Raw genomic sequence first — 13,531 nt, forward strand, 5'->3', positions numbered from 1 at the left:
TGAAAAAGGCATCTTTTTGATTGATTTTGTGGACCATAGGTCAACAATTACAACAGATGTAGACCTGAGATCCAAAATTGATGCCAGGGGAAACTGTTGTCTTGCACAATCCTGCTTTATGACAATGCAAGGCCTCACAGCACTGCTGAAATCAAGGAGAAGAGTCTAGATTTTTGTTGGGACTTTGCACCAAGCAGCTGTTTCCTCTTCTTGCATTTGAAAAAGTGGGTTGATGGACAATGATTTCAAAATGATGATGAACTCGAGACATGTTATCAACTGGTCGAATTCCCAGGTGGCAGACTTCTATGCAGAGGTGCTAAGGAAGCTGGTGCAGCATTACAGAAAGTGTATGGATGTGAACGGTGATTATGTGGAAAAGTGAAGCAGATACACAGTAAAATATTACTGTTATATTTTTATGATCTTAGTTTAGAAATAGACCTTGAATTATTTATGGAATTCTGTTAGCTTTTGAAAAGAAATATAATAGGTCTTATTAATTTTTAGACCTCTATCAGAATGCATTAAGGAATGGAGTTTCAGAAAGAGATACTTTTTGGAGACATTGTAAATTAATTAAGTGGTGCTGTTCCTTAAATGTAAAGATGAATGTTATTTGATTACTGTTCTCTTCACTATATTCACTAACATATCAGTGTGTTATGCACTTGGTAATACACAGAGTAACATTTTTTTGTAACAGACACAGCCACCTGTTAACACTGTGAAGCCATCTTTGGATAAGGATATGGCAGCTCTTAAAGACCTCAGATCTGGAGCAATTCAACATCGGACAACAGTTGAACCTGTTCCTTTAAACCGATATTCTGTTCAGTCAAAGACAGACAGTGATCAAGACAAGGCATATGGACAACAGGTAAAGATTCTTGATACATCAATTTGTTAATTGAGGCATGTATTACGCTGTCAAAGAATGTGAAAAAAAAAAATTTTAAAGTGAAGACCATGCTCCAGCTTTTATAAAAGGTATTATGCAAGTACTCCAATACATTACCAAAGATTTTACAAAACATCTTTTGTGAATGATTTTTAACAGAGTTGTACAGTGTAATTCAGGCCACAAATCTAGGTGATCTAGTATTGCTTCTTCCAAATAACTGTTCTTCTGTACTTCCTTAACAGTTCATTGAAAACTCCCTTGCACTGTATCAAAGCAAACTATGACCACACATGATTCAAAATGTTCCATTTGTATTGATGCTGTCAATAATTTGATCACTGACTGGAAAGCCCTTTCCTGTCTCTAATAGAATTATGTGAGGAGGGGTCAAAAAGTTTCTAGCCTAACAAAGAATGACTGAAATTTCATAATACCAATTTACTTTTCAATATAATACCCATGTACTCTAATACATTTGTGCACACACTGAGATAATTTCTGCAAACTATTAAAATAAAAGGTCTTTGATATTGAGTCCAACTAAGCGTTCACAGCATCAATCACTGCATCATCATTGTCAAATCATCATCCTTTGATGTCTTGTTTTAGGTGTGGGAAAAGAGAAATGTATGTTGGAGCAAATGGCAGATGACATAACAATTTGAACGTGCAGTCACGCAGAGCTTCCAGTGTTGTGAGGGCTATGTGCTCCGGTGAATTGTCCTAATGCAAAAGAACTCGATGTGCCAATTTCCCGCACCTTTTTTTCTTTATCTCTTCTCTCAAAGGTTGCAGGAGGGTGCCTTTTTGCAAGTAATCCACCATAATTACCCCTTCTACATCCCAGAAGACTGATGCCATCACCTCACTGGCTGATTTTTGCACACGGAATTTTTTTGGGATAGGGGATGAAGGATGTTTCCATTGTTGTGACTGTTGTTTTGTCTCAGGATCAAAGTGGTCCATTGTCACATGCCTTGCAAGGAAGTGGTCTTCATCTGCTTAAAATTGGGCAGATGATTTCTTCATGACACTGACATGCTCCCATCTCTGATCTGCATTTAAGTCTTTCGGCACCTACTGAGATGAAACTTTCTACAGTCCCAAAATATCCATAACAATGTCATGAGCATGCCAATGGGAGATTCCAAATATGGTTTCAATGTGCTACAACATTCTTCAATGACCTTGTAAAATCGTATCATGAATTGCACTCACTGTTTCATCAGTGGCAATGGAGACAGGCCTTCCATTCCTTGGTGCATCTTCCACACTCGTTCTTCCATGTTTGAAGTCAGACACCCAGTATTTCACTGTATTTCCTTAAGTGTATTCTGGATGTCCTCTGCAATTTCTTTGGATGCCATACCCTTCAAATGAAGATAATCCATCACAGCACTGCTCTTGATTCTCTTGATATTTGCTATTTTGCTTATACTACAGTGTACAATGCATCCTAGTGGCAAACTAATGAACTTGGAGCCACAATATTTGACTTGCATACCCACAACAAGTCACCATAAAATGAGGTGGTGTTGTTTGTGTGAGACATAACAGTAACTATCTCGGGCCAGATACTTTTTGAAGACCCCTTGTACAATGTAATCAGCAAACCTCTAGACATTAATTTCTTCTCTCTGAACTTTAATTCCTGTTACTAATTTCTCCTTGATTTCCTTCTCAACTTGTTCATTGTCTAGCTTGAATAACATGGAGAATAGGCTACAACCCATCACTCCCTTCCCAACTGCTGTTTCCTTTCCAAGTCCTTTGACCTTTGTAACAGCAATATGGTTTCTGTGCAAGCTGTAGATAACATTTTGCTTGCTGGGTTTTATCCCTGCTGGACTCAGACTCTGGAAGAGAGTTCAAATGGTTCAAATGGCTCTGAGCACTATGGGACTTAACTGCTGTGGTCATCAGTGCCCTAGAACTTAGAACTACTTAAACCTAACTAACCTAAGGACATCACACACATCCATGCCCGAGGCAGGATTCAAATCTACAGTCGCATGGTTCTAGACTGTAGTGCCTAGAACTGTTCGGCCACTCCGGCCGGCCTAGAAGAGAGTATTCCAGGCAGCATTATCAGATGTTGTCTTTAAATCTACAATGCTTTGCTTTCAGTCTATCTTCTGAAATAATTTATTAGGTCAGTGTTGCCTCTCATGTTTCTATACTTATATGGAACCCAAACTGGTCTTTGATGGAGTTGGCTCCTATCAGTTTTTCTTTGCTACAGTAACTAATTTGTGTTATCATTTTGCGTCTATGTCTAATTAAGCTTTTCATTCTATAATATTCATACCTGTCAGCACCTGCCTTCTTTGGAATTGGAATTATTACATTCTTCTGGAAGTCTGAGAGTACTTCACCTGTCTCATATATCTTGCATATCAGCAGGAATACTTTTGTCATGGCTGGCTGTTCCAAGAATCTCAATAATTCTGAGGGAATGTCTTCTATTTCAGGGGACTATTTTTGGCCTGCTTCTTTCAGTGTTCTGTCAGATTCTTCTTGCAGTATTCTCAATTTCACCTACACTCTCTTCCCATTTCTATAGTGTTGTCTTCATGTTTATATAAGTTTGCTGACCTGTCAGCTGGATTCCTCAGAAGTCTTCTTCTGCTTCTTTAATTTTTTCCTCTTCTTGAGTCTACTTGATTGCTGGAATGCTCTGAGTAACTTTAAATAACTGTGCACGATATCATAAAATTAAGTTTTCAGTTTTATGCAAATATATTAGCTCCATTTTTGGTTGATGGTAATCAGCTGTTGTGTAGCAAGCTTCACACTGATATCACAACAGATCAGTAAACTACATAAACCTCAAGAAGACTAATAGCATTTTACAAAGTGACATTAATACATTGTCCATACTCAGTAATTGTTCAATACAAGTGATTGTAAATTATGCTAGCTCATTACAATTGACATTACACTATTGACTGTACATAGTGCTGCCATGAAACTTTACATGACTGAAGCTTGGCTGTGACAGACCTTATAAACATTACCTCATGAAAGCACAACCAGGTCAGGCTAACAAGGAACTTTACACTATGAGTGCTGGGTGCCGACTGATGAGACTTTATGCATATTGCCTAGTTAAAGAAATGCATAAGACATTTTTACAATGTTTTAAAATGCACAGTTATTACTTATTTACTTTCATTTTATTTTACATTACTGAAGTCTTTTATTTTTCATCACTCTGTTGATGTTAGGCTCCTTGTATAGTTCTTTAATTCTCTATTGTGACACCTTCTGTGAATTGTGAACCTCCCTTGTCCAGTACTTGCATCCCAGACTGATCCATACATTTTCCTGAGGACTTTTCTCTCAAATGTAAGCAATTGGTTAAGATCTTATTTTTGTGTGCTCCAGGTCTGAGAACCATACAGGCATTATTAATATTTCATATAGTCTTAATTTTAGTTGTTTTGATATGTTTCTACATTTTAATACTGGGTTTACCAATCTGTTTCCTACCTGCATTCTTGCGTTAATCTCTGCTTCAGTTGATGTTCTTCATTAAGAATCAGTGCAAGACATTTGAATTCTTTCGTATGTTGATTTGTGGTACATTAGACTTTTGGAATTATGAAACTTACTTCTATGGTCATATACTCAGTCTTTTCAGTACTAATTTGCAGCCACAAATTTGATGGCACTGATTCCAGGGTCTAAATACTTTTTTTTTTTCAGTTCTTCTTGCGTGCACAGTATTAGGGCAGTGTCATCTGCATAGACAGGTTACATTCTCATTATTGATTTGAAAACCTTAAAAGTTCTCTTTGTTGAGCTCTTGAACTACCTTGCCACATTGAAAAGAGAAAGTGACAATCCATCTCCTTATCTTAACCCTGTATCCAACTGGAAACTTTCTGTCATTTTATTGCCTGCCTTAATCACAGTGTTCATGCCTCTATCATTACAAGTATCACCAACTTCTCTGATTGGCCAAATTTTGTCATGGTTTTAACCAAACTCATTCTATGGATCTTTTGAAGTCTTTCAAGAGAAGATGTAATTCTTGGTTGTATTCATACATTTTCTCCCAGATCTGTTTTAAGACAACAATCTGGTCATGGTTGATTACCCTGTTTGGAAACTTCCTTGGTACTCTCCAGTAATTTCTGTTGCCAGTGGTTTGATTCACTGTGTGAGACAGTTGGGAAGATTTTGTAGCAGCTGTTATGTGACTGTATACCACAACAGTTGTTATGTACTGATTTATCTTTCTTTTTATGGATATAGCATATCAAAGTTACCTTCCATTTCTTCGGTACTTCCTGTTTTGTGCAGACTGGCTTGTGGATTTAGAAGCAGGGGGCTTTGTCTTTAGGCTTGAGAAGTTCAGCAGGAATTCCATTCTCTCCTGGACTCTTAACATTTTTAAATCCATCCAAATTATAAAAATGGATGTACATATTCAGTCTGTTAAAAAAGTATCTGAACTTTTCTTCTTCCCCCCCCCCCCCCCCCCCCACTTTTTTTAACACATAATGGATGTGAATCTAGTGCACCTGCATGAGCTTTACAGTGTCACTTGCTGGCAATCAAGTGAAATAGTTTGTAGTGCTAGTGTTGGTTTTTCATTGTAAGGGAAATGCCAAAACAACTGAAGCAGTGCTACTGCATCAGATTTTGCCAGAAACTGAATGACAGCCAGGTGGAAACCATTCAGAAGATACTGACAGCTTTTGGTGATGATGCTATGGTGTTACACAGATTAAGGAGTGGTACAACAGGTTTAAAGATGGCTGCACATATGAGGAGAGTGAGCCACACTTTGATCAGCCATCAACATGCTGAAATGACCAGGTCATTGCCACAGTGAATACTATTGTGATACGGAAATGTCAAGTGACTATCATCGAAATTGCACAAGAGGTGGGCATCAGCACTTTTCAGCACATTCCATTGTGACCCAAGATTTGGCCATGAAGAGGGTGTTGGAAAAATTCATGCCAAAGTCGTTGATAGCAGAACAAAAGCAACTTCATGTTGAAGCCTCAGATGTAATGCTGGACTCAACAAACAGTGATTCTGTTTTTGTGAATACCTGTGAACACCATAATCACTGGTGATGACTCCTGGGTGTACACGTATGACCCAGAAACCAAATCCCATTTGTCGCAGTGGCAGCATTCCTCAGCATCAAGACCAAAGAGCTCCCACTGAGGGTGCAGCAATGTCAAAGTGATGCTGACTGCTTTCTTAGACTCCCATGGTGTGGCACACAGTGAGTACACACCACAACAATCACCAAAGAGGACTACTGGGATGTCCTCCATCACCTACATGATGCTGTGCAGGGCAAGATATTGGACTTGTGGTAAACAGGAAATTGGTGCCTCCATCGTGACAATGCTCGAGCACATTTCTAGTAATTGATTCAGGCATTTTTGGTGATAAACTAGAGTCCAGTGTTTCAACAGGCTCCTTACTCTCCTGATATGGCCCCCTGTGGTTTCTGGCTCTTCCTGAAATTCAAGAGGCCTTTGAAAGGAATGCAATTTCAGACAAGGGAGGATGTTATGGCAGTAATGACAGCCGAGCAAAACTCTATTCCAAAAGAGGCTTTTTTGACACGCTTTCAACAATGGCTGCACTACTGGGATAAGTGTGTGGAGTCCCAAAGGGAACTACTTGGAGGATGATTACATGTCCAATGATCTAGGTAAGCCAGTCCCCTTCCCGATCCCCCACCTGCCCTCCTGCCCTCTCCCCTTCCTGGCCAAAGGTTGGATACTTTTCTATCAGACCTCATATTTATGTATATATGTTCCACATCTCCCCCTAAACCACTGGACTGATTTCAACCAAACTTGCTACACATATCACTTACTGTCTACAAATACTCACTCTGGGAGTAAGAACCACCTATCTATCGCAGATATGGGAGTGGGTGTGGAAAAGCAGTGTAGTTCATGGCACATGAAGATCCATACTGTTTGTCTAGTAACTGATAATGATGGCAACAATCTTTAAACATAATTTCAAACCTTTACAAAACTTTTTCCTGCTGACAGCTGTCACAAAATGAGTCAGGTATTCCACTGGATGTATCTGCACCATTGTACTATTCTACTACACAAGTTCAGGAGATGTGACATAAACATTGAGCAGTGTGAAAATGAACCTTCAGGGTGAAATTCACTGGAGACCAAATAGACAATTCTAACATTTTTATGGTGATTTAAAGTGAGAAGGAGCTGTACAAAGTTCCCATTTCTTTTATACGAGGTGACTTTCTTGGAATTTGTAGCCAATCTCCTTTGCTGGCTAGCTGGCTGCTGGAAAACTCTCTTGACTTTGTGTCCATAGAATGATGCTAGGTACGGGAATATTTAAGCCTCTCTCTCTACTTGTGAAATAAGTAGATATGTGAACTTTAATTTTCGTCGACCAACGGTATATTTGGAATCCATACAGAATAAAATTCTCACTTTCCACATACATATACAACTTCCAGTAAGTCACTCACTCCATCCAATGTCAGAAACAAATTTAATTACATTTACAAAGGAGTTGACTTAAAAACCATGACTCTACTTTACATGAATCATAAAATAGATCATGCCTCTATCAAGGCTGGATTAAGAGTTCACAAGATTACTTTTTCAACTGTTCTTCTTTCACATAACAATAGTCAATGACATAATGGGCACAGAGCTGCACAAAAGCTCCATAGTTCTTCCTTTAAAACATCTAGACAAGTACTTGTCATTGCCGTTCGACCATCGTGCCTACTTTCTTCTCATGACTGACTTTAAACCTGCACATACAAACATGTGATGTACAGTAGGTAGGATTTTACCATCCCACACTCGTATCTAGAATATTGTGTGTTAGAGATGGTAGAAGGCTGAGTGGTTCTAGAATTTACACAGAAATTATTGAATCACTACATATCCCCCCCCCCCCCCCCCCACTCCCTCCCCCCCTCCCCAAATCGAAAATGCCATATTTTATACATATCATTATGCAACTAATATCACACATAATAACATTTTATATTTCAACAGTATACATTTCTCTCTCTCTCTCTCTCTCTCTCTCTCTCTCTCTCTCTCTCTCTCTCTCTCTCTCTCTCTCTCGTTGTTCCCCCCACATAGGTACGCCTGCCCTTTAAACATAGTGAATACTGAGCAAGCCCCCCTTCTCCTTTCTGAGTAGGCCTCATGGAACCGTGCGACTGCTACGGTCGCAGGTTCGAATCCTGCCTCGGGCATGGATGTGTGTGATGTCCTTAGGTTAGTTAGGTTTAAGTAGTTCTAAGTTCTAGGGGACTAATGACCACAGCAGTTGAGTCCCATAGTGCTCAGAGCCATTTGGTTCATTACCCTAGTATACATTTCTATGTATAACATAATTAAGTATTTTCTGGTAAAGATATAAATCTATCTTAAGCTTCACATTTATTCTTTAATACATCATTTACTCCTTAGAGTCCTCTTCTACTTATCAACTTCTATACTTTCAATAGATACTGTGTCAACATATACTATTCATGTCCCACTATCCTTCAGTTCATTAGAGTATTTACTATACTGACATTTCTCATTGATCGGCATGATTAACGTTATCTCCTGCTTTCATTTTTTCTCTTTGCTCATGCCTCTTTCTTAGTTTATACACCCCTTCTCTTATGTATATTCGATGTAGAACCATCATAGCTTCCTATATGTGTGTACGCATTTTTCTAGATGCACCCACATTTTCCCCTAAAACACTTCCTCGGTTCTCACATTGTGATGGGCTTCCTAGTCTGTAAATATATATTTGTGTCTAAGTGTATACTTGTGTATGTGCAGATGTGTGTTCATGTAGTCTGATTCTTTGGCTTTCTTATCTACAGATAAGATGTAGGTTATTAGTAACCATGCATATATGGAAGGACTTCAGTGATAGAAGTTTATGAATATAGAAAGAGGGAAAAAAATAGACAGGTCCTCAAATGAGAAGTAAGAAAGGAAAAACATCGATATGGATGCTAGGATCAAAGAAGAGAAAGAAGATAGCCCCAAAGACAGGAAACCCTTCCCACCCACCTTCCCTAGGATCCCTACCTCTCAGGTACTTGAGTGAGATGCCGGAGGAGTTTTGGTGTTAAGTCGTCTCCTATAGAATGGATTTGGCCAACCTTCACCGTTGAAGTCCCCAAAGGAAATACTAGCAATCCTTTGGAAGCTTTAAATGGTGAAGAAACAGGCACACTTATTTGTGAGGGTTGTTTGAAAAGTGTGCTGTGTGTTTTGTGTTAGTCATGATTTATCTGTTCGTGCTCTTATCTATAATACCCACCCCTTTCAAAATTTTATACAAACCCTCCCATCTGTATCACATCTCATAAAAAGTATTAAATACTCTATACAAAGTAGAAAATCTATACACTAAGGTATAACAATTGTTCAGCTAGTCACATCTTATTCTACTTTTCATAAATTTAATAATCTGTTCAGTTTATTTTTTCTAGATACCACGTTTTCGGTGATTTTCTTAAGTCGTCCTCTATTTTATAGTCATATTCAGTTTTCTAAGCAATAAGACTCCAGGACAGTTCTAGATTTTAAAGGATAGATGATAGAATAGTTTAAAATCTTAAAGGAATTTGGTGCAGGAAAACTATTTTAGAAGAAACACCGAAAACAACTTGGGATCCGATGGTTGTCACTTGGCTCGTTAACTCAGAATGTTAACATCCATGGGGTATAGATGATTCTGCCCAGGTCCCATGGATCTGATATAAACTTTTCTTGTGCACTGTCAAACCAGTAATTTTCTTTCAATTTCTTTTGAAAGTCTTCCCAAGAAAAAAAAATTCAGTATTTACTGTAACCCATTCTGAGGCTTCCCTGAGAAGGTACCCCACAGCAAATTTGATTTTCTTAGCATCTTCCCAATTTTTTGGTAATGCTTGGTTAAACATTTTTAAACACAGGAGCTGATTGAGGGAAATAACAAGGCCATCGGAGTTGCTACCTTCTGGAAATGCTGACCGGACATGGAAATGAATGAATGACTATTGTTCATAGAAACTTCTTATTTACATTCCTTTTTTTCTTTGTTGATTATCAGACTTACTCTTACATTACCACTGTTTGACTTTGTATTGGTGTACCTGCATGCACCTGACTAGAAGCCCTGTTCATCAACACAGAAGCTGAATTATCTGGATTTTCACAGCAATGTGACTATAGAGCAACCTATTTTTCTCCTTTTTCCTTTCCATATGTCTGCTTGTGTCTGTGTGTGTATGGATGGATGTGTGTGTGTGTGTGTGTGTGTGTGTGTGTGTGTGTGTGTGTGTGTGTGTGTGTGTGTGTGTGTGTTTGTGTGCACGCGAGTGTATACCTGTCCTTTTTTCCACCAAGGGTGGGTCTTTCCGCTCCCGGGATTGGGGTGACTCCTTGCCCTCTCCCTTAAAACCCGCTTCCTTTCATCTTTCGTTTTCCTTCCCTCTTTCCTGATGGGGCAGCCGCCGGTTGCGAGGGCTCGAAATTTTGTGTGTGTGTGTTTGTGTGTGTGTTTGTGTGTTTTTTTATTGTGTGTGTGTAATTCTGTTGTGGAATAATTGTGTTTCTTACTGTTACAACCCCAGGAACATGCAATTGGAGACTTGACAGAGAGAAAAATGAACAACACATCTATGGAGAGTAAATATCTTGAAGGATCAGCTGAAGGTGGTGTGTTAATAGAAAACTCAGATATCAAACAAGTAAAGGTTGCCACGTCTGCTATTCCACCAACAACAGCCAAGGACAAAACATTGGGAAAAGATGAAGACTTCAAAAGCAAAACCAAAGCAACAGTTGATAGTCTCAATAGAAATAAAAAGCTGATAACAGCATCAACTGCAAATCACAGGTAAACAGCCTTTCAATAAAATTAATCTACACTACATTTCTGTATAAACTTTTAAATGAAAAAATTAAGTTATCCACCTATGAAACTATATGTGCTGATCAAATTTCAACATCATTATAATTTTAACTGTAAGATATATTAAAGACAGTAATTTTGTATTATCTTTTCAAATGATAATATAAAAATATGAAGATATTTGTATTATTATTAAAACTGTATTGTAATGTTTAGTTCCATATGCTGTTTTAATAAAAACTAAAAATGGTTTCCAGCAATTCATGGACAAGGATTCTGCCAATTACTAGCATCAAACCACAAACTTTCAACAAATCTGAGTCAGAAGATAGTTTTATTAGTAGCCAAGAAAAAGAGAAATATGTAGTAGCTGAGGAAAAGATGTTGGACAGTACTAATGATTCACAGGCTGAGTCAGCTAGAATAGAAAGTCTCTCTGATTCTTCTGGAACTATACATGAAGAGATGAAAATGATTCCAGTTCCTATTTCAACTGTGATACCATCAACTATGATTAATCACAGACATGAAAGGTATTTATATTATATAATATAATTACAACAGGGAAAATCTGGAATGGAACAGCAGTATTAATTAAGACAGAATGCTACTCACCACATAGTGGGGATATTGAACAGCTAACAGGAACATTTAAAAATGTACTGTCAGATGCTTTTAACTATCAGACTGTTTTCATAAAATGAAGAAATGCACACATACTCATTCATAAGTGGCCAATTTATACACACTGCCACTTTACAAAGGCCTCACCTTTTGTCTTACCCACTATTCAGTGTTTCTAGGTTTTTAAAGATCTTGTCCTGGTGCCCATGGTGGAAACACTTTCTCACTTCAAATCCCATCAATCTGACTTGGCCCAAAGCCAATACTGATTCCTGCCTCACTCAATTTTGCTCCTCCATCAACCTGAGCCTCCCCCCCCCCCCCCCTCCCTTTCTCCATCCACTCATACAGGCACATGTTCATCATCCAGTGACAACTTTCCAGAATTTCCTTACCTCAGACCTTGCCTTACCGCCATTCCTCAAATTCCTGAACATGGGAACAAACCTCACACCTGCAGATATAACTGAGATCCACCACCTAAATACTGATCTCAACCTTTTAGACCTGCTACCAAATGCTGTACCACTGTTGTTATGAACCACAGGGATTACCTGGTTGAGTAACTCTGCCAGCTTTCTGATGCATCCACTTACAAGCCCTACCAAAGCAATCTCAAACAATGAATCTCTGGCTTTGCTGAGCAACACATTCAACTATTACCCATAACCTACTCACATAAAACATACTAACTATTTCTTCTATCAACTCTTCACACAGATTAAAACTGTGTGCCCGACCGAGACTCAAACTCGGGACCTTTGCCTTTCGCGGGCAAGTGCTCTACCACACAGTTTTAATCTGCCAGGAAGTTTCATATCAGTGCACACTCCGCTGCAGAGTGAAAATCTCATTCTGGAAATTTTCCACACGTCCTGTCATTTTAGCATCTAGCATCCTTCCTATCACTGTCAGTGCCACTTCCCTCTACCCCAATGTCCTCAGTATCCATGGCCTTACCACCATTGAGTACTTCCTTTCCCAATACCAGGCTGACTCCAAATCCTGCTCACTGTGATCAACTACATCCTCATCAATAAATATTTTTCCTTCGAGGCACCACTTAAAAGCAAATCTCCACCTCATGGATGACTCCATCAGTACCTCCATTCACATCAAATGTACCAACTACCAACAATATCTTCATTTTGACAGCTGCCACCCATTCCACACCAAGAAGTCCTTTGCATACAGCCTAGCAACCCATGGTCATAGCATTGGCAATGACAAGAAGCACCTCTCTAAATATGCTGAGAGTCCCACCAAACCTTCAAGGACTGAAATTACCCTCCCCACCTTCCTCAGAAACCAATTTCCCATGTTGTGTCTCCCTAGTCACCTATCATCCCCAGTGGGTAAGTGTCATTGAAATTGTCTTCATTTGTTAGGAAAGTCTGTAATTAAAAACTCATTATGACTATTTTTCTTCCAGCATTGACCATTTTCGTGTATAACTGCTTTGGTAACTTCATATTTGACTTAAACTCTTCAGAATTTCCATTGTGCAATCTGTTAACTGTTGTAGTCATGTCTCAAAACTTTTGTAATGTTCAATATATGTGAACAGTTCTGAATGAAAAAGGAAGCTGCCAGTGTTTGGTGGGACAGTCATTTTTTACAACACTATTAGTTTTGATACCTATTTTGTAGCAAGGCGTACCACAAGACAAACCACTGCAGTTTCTAAGCATATAAGTTGCTCAACAGTTTAGAGTATATTAGTCTATACTCTTGAACTCCATCCTCTTCTTTCTGTTATGCATAGATTTGTGTTTGATTATAATATTCGGTCTTGTTCATTAATATAATCTGCTCCATGCAGTTCAATCCATCCAAGTTGTCTTTTAATATTTCAGTTGTGAGTTATCCATTAAAAATTTTAAATTTTCCTAAACTTGATCCATTTACATCCACAGAGTAGACAACTTGAAAGCTGAAACAATAGTTCATGCTGTAGATGAACCTGAGGAAGAGAGTAACACTTCTGGCAGCACTAATGCATCACCAGTACCTGCAGTTTTACTGCAAGCAAATAGTGGTGGATGCGAACACAACAACACCTGTAATGGAACTTCAGGTACGGAAAAAGTTGTCAGTTTTTAATTATAGTTA

General features: G+C 38.6%; 1 protein-coding gene across 1 annotated transcript in view; it reads left to right on the plus strand.

Moving 5' to 3' along the window:
* LOC126282099 (uncharacterized) overlaps nt 1-13,531 on the plus strand; it is a 518,030-nt gene that overhangs the window by 455,384 nt on the left and 49,115 nt on the right. Inside the window, exons 7-10 of the mRNA XM_049981558.1 lie at nt 707-880; nt 10,515-10,780; nt 11,053-11,328; nt 13,336-13,496. Coding sequence (XP_049837515.1) covers nt 707-880; nt 10,515-10,780; nt 11,053-11,328; nt 13,336-13,496 — 877 coding nt within the window. The remainder of the gene's footprint in view (nt 1-706; nt 881-10,514; nt 10,781-11,052; nt 11,329-13,335; nt 13,497-13,531) is intronic.

Source organism: Schistocerca gregaria, chromosome 7 (assembly GCF_023897955.1).
Source record: "Schistocerca gregaria isolate iqSchGreg1 chromosome 7, iqSchGreg1.2, whole genome shotgun sequence".
Taxonomy (NCBI): domain Eukaryota; kingdom Metazoa; phylum Arthropoda; class Insecta; order Orthoptera; family Acrididae; genus Schistocerca; species Schistocerca gregaria.